The sequence below is a fragment of the Lissotriton vulgaris genome, chromosome 12 (assembly GCF_964263255.1).
Source record: "Lissotriton vulgaris chromosome 12, aLisVul1.2, whole genome shotgun sequence".
Taxonomy (NCBI): Eukaryota; Metazoa; Chordata; class Amphibia; order Caudata; family Salamandridae; genus Lissotriton; species Lissotriton vulgaris.
Window position 1 is genome coordinate 84,046,490 of NC_141700.1, and position 12,759 is coordinate 84,059,248.

Consider the following 12,759-nt stretch of genomic DNA (forward strand, 5'->3'; position numbering starts at 1 on the left):
CAATGCCAACAGCAGACAGCCTGGCGAGGAGGAGCTCGTGGGGGACTGTATCGAATGCGGCAGAGAGGTCCAGTAAAATAAGGACCACTCTGCCGCCTCCGTCTAAACACTCCCGAACCGACTTCGCCATCTCAACCAGTGCTGTCTCTGTGCTATAGGCCGCTCTAAAGCCTGATTGAGCTGGATGTAGAGCATTGGAGGTCTCCACAAAACTCTCCAATTGCCGGAAGACCACTTTCTCACATATTTTGGCTAGCGCTGGCAAGAGGGATATTGGACGATAGTTTCCAAGAGTATTAACGTCTAGCGCAGATTTTTTCAGAAGTGGTAGTGGCTTTGCCTGTTTCCAGCCCAGAGGAACTTCAGCCGAAGATAGAGAAAGATTCACTATCTGGGTGACCTCACTGCAGACAATACTCGCCACCTCCGAGAGCACCAGAGCAGGGCAGGGGTCAGCAGGGGAACCCGATTTAAGGGACTGAAGGAGAGGCAGTACATCGCATTCTTCGGCTGGCAAAAAGCCCGTAAACTGTTGGATGTTCCTATGGCATGATGAAGAAAAAGGACCTGCCACTGAGCTAGCCGCTGGTAGCTCAGAAAGTAAGTCTTGCTGAATTTTAGCTATTTTATTAACAAAGAAATTGGATAGGTCCTCGCACCATTGCACAGATGAAGGGTATACCCCCATTTGGAGCTTACAGTGCATATCTTGAACTCGTGTATTTCAAGGTGCTCTTATATGTTAAAATGAAGAAAAAGGAGGCCAAATGAAATAAGACAATTGCCTAGGATCACACAAGAAGGCTGGGATTGATACTAGTTTTTCTAGTTTCACATTGTACAATTCCATTTCTTTCAGATTCCATAATGAAGTTACTTCTTTTTTACACTGGACTTTCTCAAGGTGATAGCAAGCAGAGAAGCCTTACCCCAAGGTGCAGTACAGGGATAGCGATTCAGAGACCACATAACACAGTATTGTCAAATCTATGACTTATTCGAGAATAGTGGCTTCCTTAAGAGGACAGTCTGGAGTGCGACACTCAAAAGGACTCCATGACTCACTGACCACACCATAATTTGCTTTGCCTACAAGCAAGTAAACTACTTCCCCCACACAATGCCCCACTTTCACTGTGCTGGCATTAATGCAGCCCTCTGGCACACAACAGACCATACTTTGTAGCCCTTGGGAAAATGATTGCGATTCCCCTTGATTTAGGTCCTACTTTTTTCAGAGTTGACTGTGCCAGACCAACACCTTCTTGTATTCTCTCAATAGCTGACAAGCAATGGAAGAAATCTCAACCGTCTTCTGCCTTCCAAAGTTTTAGAAACTATGGACCAAAGTAGATTTTCAAGGAAAGGCAGGCTGGTAGTGTCACCAGCACCAAATAATCTTGCACCGCCGCAACCTATAACCCAATAAATCCTCAAAGGTTGGATTGGCTTGCACTGAATTCATAACACGAACACCGCATGCATCCTTGCACAATGGTAGAGTTACTTTGCAGTGAATACTCCACAAATGGACAACAGACTATTTCCAAAGGATTGCAGCCTCCTGCTTTCTGCAAATTACATCAAATTGCAAATCACAATTTTGGGAGATCTGAATGACAATGTAACCTTTTACCACGAAATCTTGCATGGAACAGGTATATTCCTCCTGCAGGGAAGTGCACGATTTTATATAGCTCTGATGTCTCATTGAAGCCTTAACATGAAGGGGAGATTTGTAGGTGGTTCCAAGTATTAGAGGGAATGTTGTGCAAGCTCCTTGAAAGGGCACACTCCCTTTGTCCCATGAAAATCATTTTAAAACATCACGTCAGAACGGTTACTCCATAACGCTAAACCATCACAACAAAGGCTGTGTGTTGATCACTAAATTAAGTATCCATCCATGCGGCTTTAATTTATCTTTATATGCTATTTTGGTGCCACAGGCTCCTTTCAGACAATGAGAACATCTGAACAACCAAGACTTCCATGCTTATGTCGTCTACAAGATTTCATAAAAGTGAACTATTTCTGAAAAGCCAAAAGGCGTTTGATACTATACCTTTTCCTGCGTGGAGGACCCTGATGGGCCTGCAGCCACCTCCACCATTATGCTTTCACCACTCTGCGAAACAATAAAAGGAGCAGTTGAGTCAAAATCAACACACATTACCTTAAAATCCATCAATCGATCTACAAACAGGATGACTGCAGTCAGATGCGGAGGGTTGGGGAGTGAGACACACTTTAACATACAATTTTACCTGCTGACATTTGCATCTTTAATAGCACAACATTTCACTTGGAATAAGTGTTTCTAGCTTCACCTAAGATCCCACTAAATTACAGTAATACTGGAGAGGGCCTTACAGTGAACAAGGATTTAAGATTAGGATTAGAATAAATAAGTATCAACATTCTGCAAAAATATAACAGCTGTGTATTTGTATAGATCGCTGTTTACTTAAGCAGAACATTCCCTGGTTAGGACCCCTTAAGTAGTCTGGTGAAGCTCAACAGAAACATATTTCCTATATTGCCACATAAACAACTGAACAGTCACTCCAAAACCCACAATACAGTAGCGGACAACCTTCATGTATTCAGTATGTAGATGAAATCCCAAAAGAAAAAAGCCTCTATTTTCCAAATGTGCGCCAATTGTGAATGGCAACAAAAGTCAATACTATTAACTGACTCTTGTTAGCAAAGGCCATTGATAAATACATAATGTTAAACAAATGGTTGCCCCACAGTACAATTGGAAGTAGATGTGTGAAGCAACAATGAAATGGACTTCAGTTTCCAAGGTCCCCTCCCTTATATTGACTTCAGAGAACGTTCTACTTCAAATTAGGTGCCTTTCACTGTCAAAACATATACAATATGATATACATATTATTTTTAATGTAAAACTAAGTGAAAACATGTTAAGATAAACTGCAGACAGTAAGACGGAGTAACGTTTATTACAATGCACAGTGCGAAGAACCTACCTTTGTAATAAATGGAGTGATGAACACAAAAAACACATCATAGATAAAAAGTACTACTAGAAGTAAAGTGCAGGCCTGGGAGAAACAACAAATAAGAGAAATTAGTCGTTACTTCAAAGAACAAAGAGACTAGACAAAGAAAGTTCATCTCAAAATTCATGCTTCGCCATTACAGTCAGTAATGAATCGCTTAACCACTGTTGCAATCATTAAAAAATTGTATTTGCTTACTAAACACAATGTAGTATTAACAGGTGGTTTAATAATACATCTGTCCTTAAAAAATAGCTACTAAAAAGGTTTACCATTTTAAAATGCTGTAAAAAGTGCTACCATGATCCAACTCAATGACAACCCCTTTTATTATTTACACATTGGACAAAGTTAAATCTTAAATCCTTCATCTGGATTTAATTCGGAAACTAACATCATTAACAAAGATTTCTGCAGCGAGCAAATTAATGCTCCTGATCCCTAAGAATAACTTTATCTTTATAAGTAATCAGTGACAAATATTCTAAGTGTATATTTACATCTTCTCTTTTAAAGCCAGGCTGACTCTTCCAAAACTCATGGAAGTTCCCTACACAGACTCACCAACCAGAGCTCAACACTACACACAAAACACAATGATACGTAACATGATTATCTGTGAACTGCTGAACTACTGCCAAAAAATTTACGAACAAGAGACTTTGTTTTTCTGGATTTCTCATCTGCAAAGGTGAATGTTTTGAATGAACAGTATGCTATCTCTGGCCACTTCCAAGGCCTTGGATCACTTGCAACTCCACCTACCCAAGTATAAAGGTGCACAGCTGCATCAACAATGGAAGAGCAGGTCTGCGGAACCAGGAGGAGAAAAGAGGGTATCTTTGCTTTACGAACAAGTTGTCATTCCCAGCTATCCTGCCATACTTCGGAGACCCATAAACTGGAGTACGGCACTGAAGAGATCTGAATTTGCAAAGTCCTGCTACAAGAGTAAGGTGACCTTCATCTGAGCAGCTTAATACTTTTCCTTTTTTTCTAGATATGCATGGGGATATGTTAATACATCAAAAACCATGCCAGGAAATCCACATATTTATGTAAAGCATATCGAATCTGATCAGAAGTGTTCGGTTTGTGCCTCCATTCTTGGTGGCTATATGATGATATAGCCACCAAGAATTCACACTTATAAAATATAGTTCTAATACTCGAGTGAATGCTTTCCTTAATCTCAACAATCGTCGAAGCAACCCAACCGTGGCTCATAAAAAATCCTACAATATTTACGTTTATGGTAATATTTCTACCCCAAATGCGTGCCCCTCTATTATTTTGGTAAGCCGATTATCTTACCTTGAAAGTAGGCAGGCGTATTGTTTTCAACATATAGAGGCAAAAGGCGATTCCCAAAATGTCTTGAAGGATCCAGGCCCACCTAAGAAAAACAGAAACAAAACTGATGGTGTTGTGCTTGATCAAACAGCCTGTAGCAGGGCCGAGGTTAATGAATGCCCCTTAAGCAGTCAGAAGAACACAGATTCTCAAGGCTGGGAAGGGTACCCTTTTCAGGTTTTCAGTATAAGAAATCAATATATAAATGACCCCTCACTTGTATACCGTATTTTCTGGCGTATAAGACGACTGGGCGTATAAGACAACCCCCTACTTTTCCTTTTAAAATATAGGGTTTGGGCTATATTCGCTTGCTTATAAAATGACCCCGGCGTATAAGACGACCCCCAACTTTTGAAAAGATTTTCAAATGTTAAAAAGTCGTCTTATACGCCAGAAAATACTGTATATTTTATTCAATTTCATAACATTAATTGTGAAATTCCTCAAAGCCAGACTGGAAAAGGCCTTCAGTGATATACATCTAAAACTTATGTTGTAGACAGAATCACACTTTCTATTCTAACATCACTGATCGAAGCAGTCCACATTTCGTAACAATGATACTCCAGTAGCCCCAGTGGCACCAATATCTGAACAAACACTTCAAAGATTAGGCAAATCATTATAAGCTGTAAATAGTAAATATTAGATAGTCTCAACATGGAAAGGGTGACTTCCAAAGCCTATTTGCTGGTGTGAAATACATACTGTCCTACCATTAACAAGTCATTCTGAGGAAAAGAGCTCTGCACATGGAACATGCCACAGCACCACACAGACAATAATTACGAACCTGTTAGCATATTATACCTTTCATGGACACATTCACTTTTTTGAATTGTTCATGTGTTTAAACTAGGCATCATCAACATTTATTTTTGTATTAGTCCAATATAAACAATGACAGTCATGTATACTCCTCTTATTTACGTACACCCATGTGCCTCAACCAGTTGTTCAACACCTAGCCCAATAGGTGTAATTTTGCCTGAACTCAGACACATTTCGTTTTAATTCATTCTTACCTCAGTGGCAAAGAACAACCGATTTGTTATGATTGGGTGATGTGGGGCATTTAGGGTGAATCTATGAAAGATTCAAGTGCTGGTGAACTGCACTTTCACATAAGCAATTCATCTCTACCATTGATATTTCCATAGGCAGACATGCTTTAATGACCAGATTAAGAAACATGTGTAACAAGGGTCTACCAGGAAGAGGGCTCATTGCTCTTTGACAGTTTGATGCGGCCCACCATCGGGCAGGCTACAGACTGTACGAAGACGGATTTTCCACTGTTGACCAAACCATATGCCTCCTCTAACAGGAAGGGCAGATATGAACCTATGCCTGCTTTACACACACTAAAGGTAGGTCAGTAAATGTCTGCTCTGATACGGTCAGAGACGGAAATACTGGCAGAAATTGTTTGTATGATGTCAAACAGTGAACACAAGAGTGCCAAAATGTTCTAGTTACAGACAGTTCTTCCACAATCACCCATTTAAAAAATAATGTATAAGATAATAGCACATGGTCCCATATTAATGCAGAAAAATAAACTGCATTTATTTCTGCATGAAGTGCAAGTTCTTTAGTGCAGTAACGAAAAGACTCTTTAGTGCATTAATGAAAAGTGTGAGCGGTGGTGCACCCGCATGCCAAGTACAAACCAGCCTCAACCCAGCTAGTCTTTTAAAGGTATATGTGAAAAAATTATGGGCATTTTGCTTTTTTCACAAAAATAAAAATAAAAAAGAAATTTGCGATGAGGCACATGACAAACCTGCACAACGTTTTGCAAAACTCTGCTGTATAGGTCCAATTGGTTACATCGCTTAATATCTACCATGAGGTAGCCTGGTAATTCAATCTTGGGTTAATTTTTGCTAACAGGTGTATATTATATTTGAATGCTCATATGCATAATTTGAGACTGTATTTCTCCTAGTCTGTGGCTGTAAAACATGGTGGTCATGTTCTTGGTCACAGTTTGAATGGTTCCATCCTGAACTCTTTTTCAGGACAGCAGGCGAGGATTAGGTTTTATCCTTATTGATACGTTGCACTTCATGATGCCCGGCCCCATAGAAAAACACCAAGAGAAACTAACTGCCCCTAAGTTATCTTGGTTACTGTGTGGCAATTGATGACAGGTTGGTGGTCACATTATGTTTTGTTTACTAATTTCCTGGATGTTTGAAGACGTGAGCTCATACTGGTGTTATTCATTGGCTCTGGAGTACATTAAGAGACAGGCTAATCCTCACCTCCATGTCATTAATGGAATACTTCCTACCTCAACAGCTAGAAAGGTTATTTTCAGGAGGAACGACTTTCGGATTACAGATTCAAAAGGTGTAGCAGGTTGACAAGAGGTCTTCTTTGTTGAAGAGATCACAAACCTTTTTTCCCTCAGCTGTGGTCCTCATGCAGTCAGGGGGGTACCTGACAATTTTAGTGGGTCAACTGAGAGTTGTGAGGAGGCAAGAGTTGTTGCTGTGTGATCTGTATAGTTCAAACATGTGGAGTAGCAGACAGTCTGGAACATTAGGCTCAGTAAAACTTAGAACTGCCACAAAGCACAGCTGTGCGCATACAGAAGACTTGCTCCTGTGAGCCTTCAGAACTAAACGGTGTAGGTCCATAATGCAAAGGTTTTAATTTAGTATGTCCAGAAGTATTTAACATATTGAATAGCGAAATATGTGATGCAAACCCATACTGCATGCACAAATAGTTCCATAAATTAAAAGATTCTGCTGAATTGCTGTTCTGGGGGAAAAACAGTAATTCCAAGATTTAGTTACACACTGCCTCAGAGGTTCGCAGCGCCAGCCTGGTAAATTATGGTGATTCACGTGCTTCAGGCACTGGCACAAAACCTATTTAGAAGTATTTTTTTTTTATTAAAAACTATTTTTGTTCAACTTTATTTGGGCGAGGTCTAACTTTATGAGGTGCTTTTTTTATTAAGACACAAAAAAGCTCAAATAATCAACAGCTTGTCTCAATAGATTCCTTTATGAAATAGTCACGTCAGTTTGTTGCAACAGGAGCATCACAAACAATTTTGACAACCACAGGCTGTAGAGAAGACAGTTTGCTTGCATGAACCTTGACAGAAGACCGAACATAAACGGCGATGACAGAACAAAGATGGCAGCTCTTCAAGACCCTAAGTCAGAACCACTAAAGTTGTCAGGTGCCACTCTGAAATGTAAGATTGTGATAAGTCATCTCCATGCCTACTTCCTTTGACCTAAACAGTCAGTAGTAGGTGGACCGCCTGCACGTGAAGATAAATTGAAGACGTATACATGATGTTGCTAATCAGCGCTAAAACTCAAAAAATAAAATAATAAATCTGCAGAACCCCACCTGACTGAGAAACATGTTTAAGTATGCAAATCAATAAAGATTCAATGTTGGAGAATTCAGGGTTCACTCCCAAAACCTCAGTTAAAAATAAATAGGAAAAAAAAAAAAGTGAAAAAAAAAAAAAGAAGAAGAGAAGAATGTTGAAATCTGGTCCACTTACAACTGCTAACAGGCAACAGGAAGCATAAACAATTCGGGTTTTTAGGTCAGGTCAACATGGGCTGCTGTATTTTGCAATATGTATATAGTGTCTTCCCTATTTAGTTCCTTTCACTTCTTTTCGTTTTGGGATGCAGAAACTACATGAAATGCATTCTGAAAAGCTCAGTATGAATTAAAGCTTTAACAATAGCGCTACATATATTAAAGAAAATCCATAATTTTAACCCCAGACGTTAGCCTCACCATTTTCTGAAAGTACAACTAGGTTTCCAATGTATCTGCTTTTCAGCAGGAAATTAATCTTAATTTCCATTTTTTTTAAACTGACTTCCCAGCACCTCCTCCCCACCTTGCCAACTTTTCATTAAATAAAAAACACCTCCAGCCCTCAAAACATTTCATTTAGGTGAAGGTATGGGAGTTTCAAGTTGCATATTCCACCTTTTATTTCCTATATTTGCATTTTAATCAACTAGTTTTTTTTAAAGAAACTTGTAATAAATATATATAACTCTTCGATTACGAATCCAATAACCTATTTAATTAAAAATGTGTTTGTAAAACTCTCAAGCTGTCCTATGATCTCAGAAAAACGAATCATAATTTTATTAACATTTTAGTACACACATTTTGTTTCCCTGTGATAAAATGAAAGACTGATAGTAGCAACAGGAACAGATGAAAACAGAAATGGAATATCTACTCATGACTTTAAAAAAAAAACTTGATACGAGTGGAGAGTTCACATGACTTACTGGTCCTCATTTCGAAAGACACCCCACACCACGCTGGCGGAGATGCAGAACACAGCCAGCAGCAGCATCCGAACCTGCGGACGCTTGTGGAAATAGGGCAAGTTGTTGTCTGGGACCCTGGAATGGCCAGCAAAAAAAAGATACAATATTAGCAAAATCAGGCATAGCATTCTAAATAGAAATAACACTTTTCATGCAGAATTCTCAAGTACAAGTTATTACATTTCAATAGCCTATGTGTTAATATGCATTCATGTATGGAGTACATTATCCATTAACTTTGTTATACACTTTTCATAGATGTTTAATTTTATATATAGGAACTATTTATGTGAAATATTCCTAATAAAACTGCTGCATACAACATCTATGTCATTAATATTTGCTTTCATGATTGATGGGTTTAGTGGATATAGTTAAAGAGAAGAAATATTGTCCCGTTAGGACAAAATAGACAAGCATGTCAATGGCGCATTCACTTAAAGAGATGCTTACCTGCATTTTCCGAAAGGCAATCTGCGTACAAACGGACAAAGGCAACTGTACAATCCGATTGAGGCAGCCAGGCAGAATATAGCAATAATGACATACACTGCAAAAAATAGACAAAAAGGAACATCGACTTACTAGAAACAGCATAACGAGTTATAAACCAAATCACTTGTTACATTGGTAAAAGCAGACTTTTAAAGGCAAGTACTTTTTTTTGTTAAGTTGTTTATTTTCAAGATTGTTGTGATTACAAAGTTGATGATGACAACTCTTTGTTCTAATAAGCATATTCTAGCATCACAGTGGCCTTGAGGAAGACAGTAAAGATTACTATTGCACAATTAATGGCATTCACTTTACAGACCTCGCAACAAAATGGAAGCCTTAGTGGCGAAGTACTGCGATTCATCTCAGCATCGTCTAACGTAGATATAGCGTAGAAAGCCAATACTATTTCCTGCTAAATTAATCAATTAAATGGGCAATATATGAACAGCTAGGAATGAATGTCCTTGAGCAAACACCTTTCTTTTGTACTACAGTACTAATGTATAAAGGAACTTAAACATGAGTAATATATACAATAGGTTTATGAAGTAACAGTATTAAGAGAGTATTATTAACACAAGCCAACGTGGCTGCCTACACAGTTCTAATTAACCGCATCGCTGCTGCGGTGATTTTTGCGCTGTGCGGCATTTTTAAAAATACCGCGCTACATGACTAGCTGAGCTCGTCATCAGCACACGCCACCCGTGGCTGATGACGAGCTGAGCTCGTCATCAGCAGCGAAGGGGTTAATAACAGGCCTGCTATGAAAAGCAAAGTATGATTCACATAACAGTGATAGGCAATTAGAAGTGTCTATACTGTAATAAGGAAGGCCGGAAAGCTGTCTAGGTCATGCTTTGCGTTGCTAACTGGCATCACAAATCCGTTGCATATTTATGTGTCTGTGAAATGTGTTGTGCAACAATAATTTTAAGCCAAACAGGTTGATAACAACTGGTAACAGATAGGAAATCCTTCTGAGATAACAGTCAGAAGTTCACCCTGGGTGGTGGTGAGTCTTGTTTGTAGGTGTCTTACTATGATTATGTTGGTCATAATGTGGAAAGGCATTGTTGGTGTGTATCAGCAGTAAGCGCATGTCTCTGATGTTCCTAGGAAGCGCCTTTTGCTAGTGGAGCAGAAGAACAAGTTACTTACTTTCGGCATCAATGTATCTGGTAGAGACATATTTTAATTGCAGCAGGACCCCTGCGTGTCATTAGGTGGCGTCTGTCAGCTCTGCGTCTGTCGTCAGCATTGTGGGCGCCAGGATGACTTTGTGGGACCTGCAGAGACCCTGCCCATGCGCGCTGATGTCAGTTCTTCACAACAAAACTAGTGCCCTTTAGGGAAGTCCTTATCCCTAGAAATCAGTTTGGAGAGCGGGGGTGGGTTGGGGGGGAAGGGGCAGTAAGGAATCTATACCTAAAATAGGTCTACCACATACATTGTTACAGAAGGTAAGTCATGTGTTCATCTGATAGAGACTGTTAGTTGTAGATTCCTTACTTTAGAATAGATACACAGCAATTCCATTCCGGGAGGAGGTTCTGCGAACCAATATACAACCATAAACCAGAAAATCCAGGAGGATCGAACTGGCAAAGTACCCACATATCCGAACTTGGCTATCCAGGCAGTAGTGCCTGGTAAATGCGTGCAAGGATGCCCACATTGCTGTCGGACAGATGTCAAGGACTGGAACTCCATGTGTTAATGCCGTGGTCGCCGCCGTGCCTCTGGTGGATTGAGCACACAACCCCACAGGAGGGTCCTTCTTTGCCATGGCATAGCATATTTTGATGTAAAGGACAACCCACCAGGAGATGGTCAATTTCTGAAAAGCCCGACCTTTCTTGGCACCCACACAGCCAATGAAGAGTCGATCATCCACCCAGAAGTCTTTTGTGCAATCAAGATAAAAAGGCAATGAACATTTTAGGTCCCAATGGTGGAGTTTCTTCTCCTCCTTGGGGAGATGCGGAGGTTGTTAAAAGGTGGACAGAGAGATAGACTGTCCCACATGAAAATGCTATGCCAGAAACCGGTCCCCGGAAGCTTGTCTCCTTTCCGGTGAAGAATTGGCTAGGTAGTTTGGTCTACCCTGTTCCCATGATGCACTGGGCCAGGGACAGACTAATTTGCATATAGCCAGGTTCTGAGCTGGGATGGTGCAGTGAGCTAAATAACGGTGATGGATCAAGCCCTGATCTTTGGACTGGGTAAGAGTGGTCTGCTTAATTCAGACACTCTGTTCATCACCACCCCCTTTTCTGAATCGTTTTTGGCCACTATAGGTGTGGCAGGGTATACTCAGACATGAGTCCCTTGCTCACTGCACCATCAGGATTCAAGCAAGCTGGGCCGACGAAGGCTGAAATACCAGAAACCGGTCCCCGGAAGCTTGTCTCCTTTCCGGTGAAGAATTGGCTTGGTAGTTTGGTCTGCCCTGTTCCCATGATGCACTGGGCCAGGGACAGACTAATTTGCATATAGCCAGGTTCTGAGCTGGGATGGTGCAGTGAGCTAAATAACGGTGATGGATCAAGCCCTGATCTTTGGACTGGGTAAGAGTGGTCTGCTTAATTCAGACACTCTGTTCATCACCACCCCCTTTTCTGAATCGTTTTTGGCCACTATAGGTGTGGCAGGGTATACTCAGACATGAGTCCCTTGCTCACTGCACCATCAGGATTCAAGCAAGCTGGGCCGACGAAGGCTGAAATGCCAGAAACCGGTCCCCGGAAGCTTGTCTCCTTTCCGGTGAAGAATTGGCTTGGTAGTTTGGTCTGCCCTGTTCCCATGATGCACTGGGCCAGGGACAGACTAATTTGCATATAGCCAGGTTCTGAGCTGGGATGGTGCAGTGAGCTAAATAACGGTGGTGGATCAAGCCCTGATCTTTGGACTGGGTAAGAGTGGTCTGCTTAATTCAGAAACTCTGTTCATCACCACCCCCTTTTCTGAATCGTCCCACATGAAAAGGCGTGACGACCTTAGGAAGGATGCTTGGTCCAAAGCACCACTTTACCCGAACAGACAGATCGAAAAGGGGGCTTAGAAGATAAGGTCTGTAGCTTGCTCACCCTGCGAACAGAAGTGATGTCAACAAAAAAGGTAGCTCTGAAAGTCAGCAACCTGAGGGGATAGTTATGAAGAGGCTTGAAGGGGGCACACATAAGAAAGGTGAGAACCAGATTTAAGTCCCATTGGGGAATTACAACAGGAGATGGAGGGAACAGATGAGTAAGGCCATTAAAAAATCGGTAGGAGATTTGAATAAAGAAGGCTGATCTGGTAGCAGAAGAAAAGCAGAGATGGCTGCAAGATATCCTTTATCCTTTAAGGGTACCCAAAGTAGATCCCTACTGGGCACAGGATAGAATATACAAGAGGACCTCAGATAGAGGAGCAGCTAGGGGGGGGTCAATAGCCTTTGCCACAAATTAGTTCCACCTACAGGTGTATACCAGTTTATTGGGGTGGAAGGGGGGGGGGGGGTGCACCAGGCTGACAAGCAAACATTACAG

At 40.9% G+C, this 12,759-nt stretch overlaps 1 protein-coding gene across 1 annotated transcript in view; it reads right to left on the reverse strand.

Annotated features, from left to right (window-relative positions):
- Positions 1–12,759, reverse strand: part of SPPL2B (signal peptide peptidase like 2B) — a 164,760-nt gene that overhangs the window by 36,587 nt on the left and 115,414 nt on the right. Inside the window, exons 7-11 of the mRNA XM_086947259.1 lie at positions 9,182–9,278; positions 8,687–8,803; positions 4,347–4,428; positions 3,000–3,074; positions 2,066–2,128 (exon numbers count right to left, since the gene is read on the reverse strand). Coding sequence (XP_086803385.1) covers positions 2,066–2,128; positions 3,000–3,074; positions 4,347–4,428; positions 8,687–8,803; positions 9,182–9,278 — 434 coding nt within the window. The remainder of the gene's footprint in view (positions 1–2,065; positions 2,129–2,999; positions 3,075–4,346; positions 4,429–8,686; positions 8,804–9,181; positions 9,279–12,759) is intronic.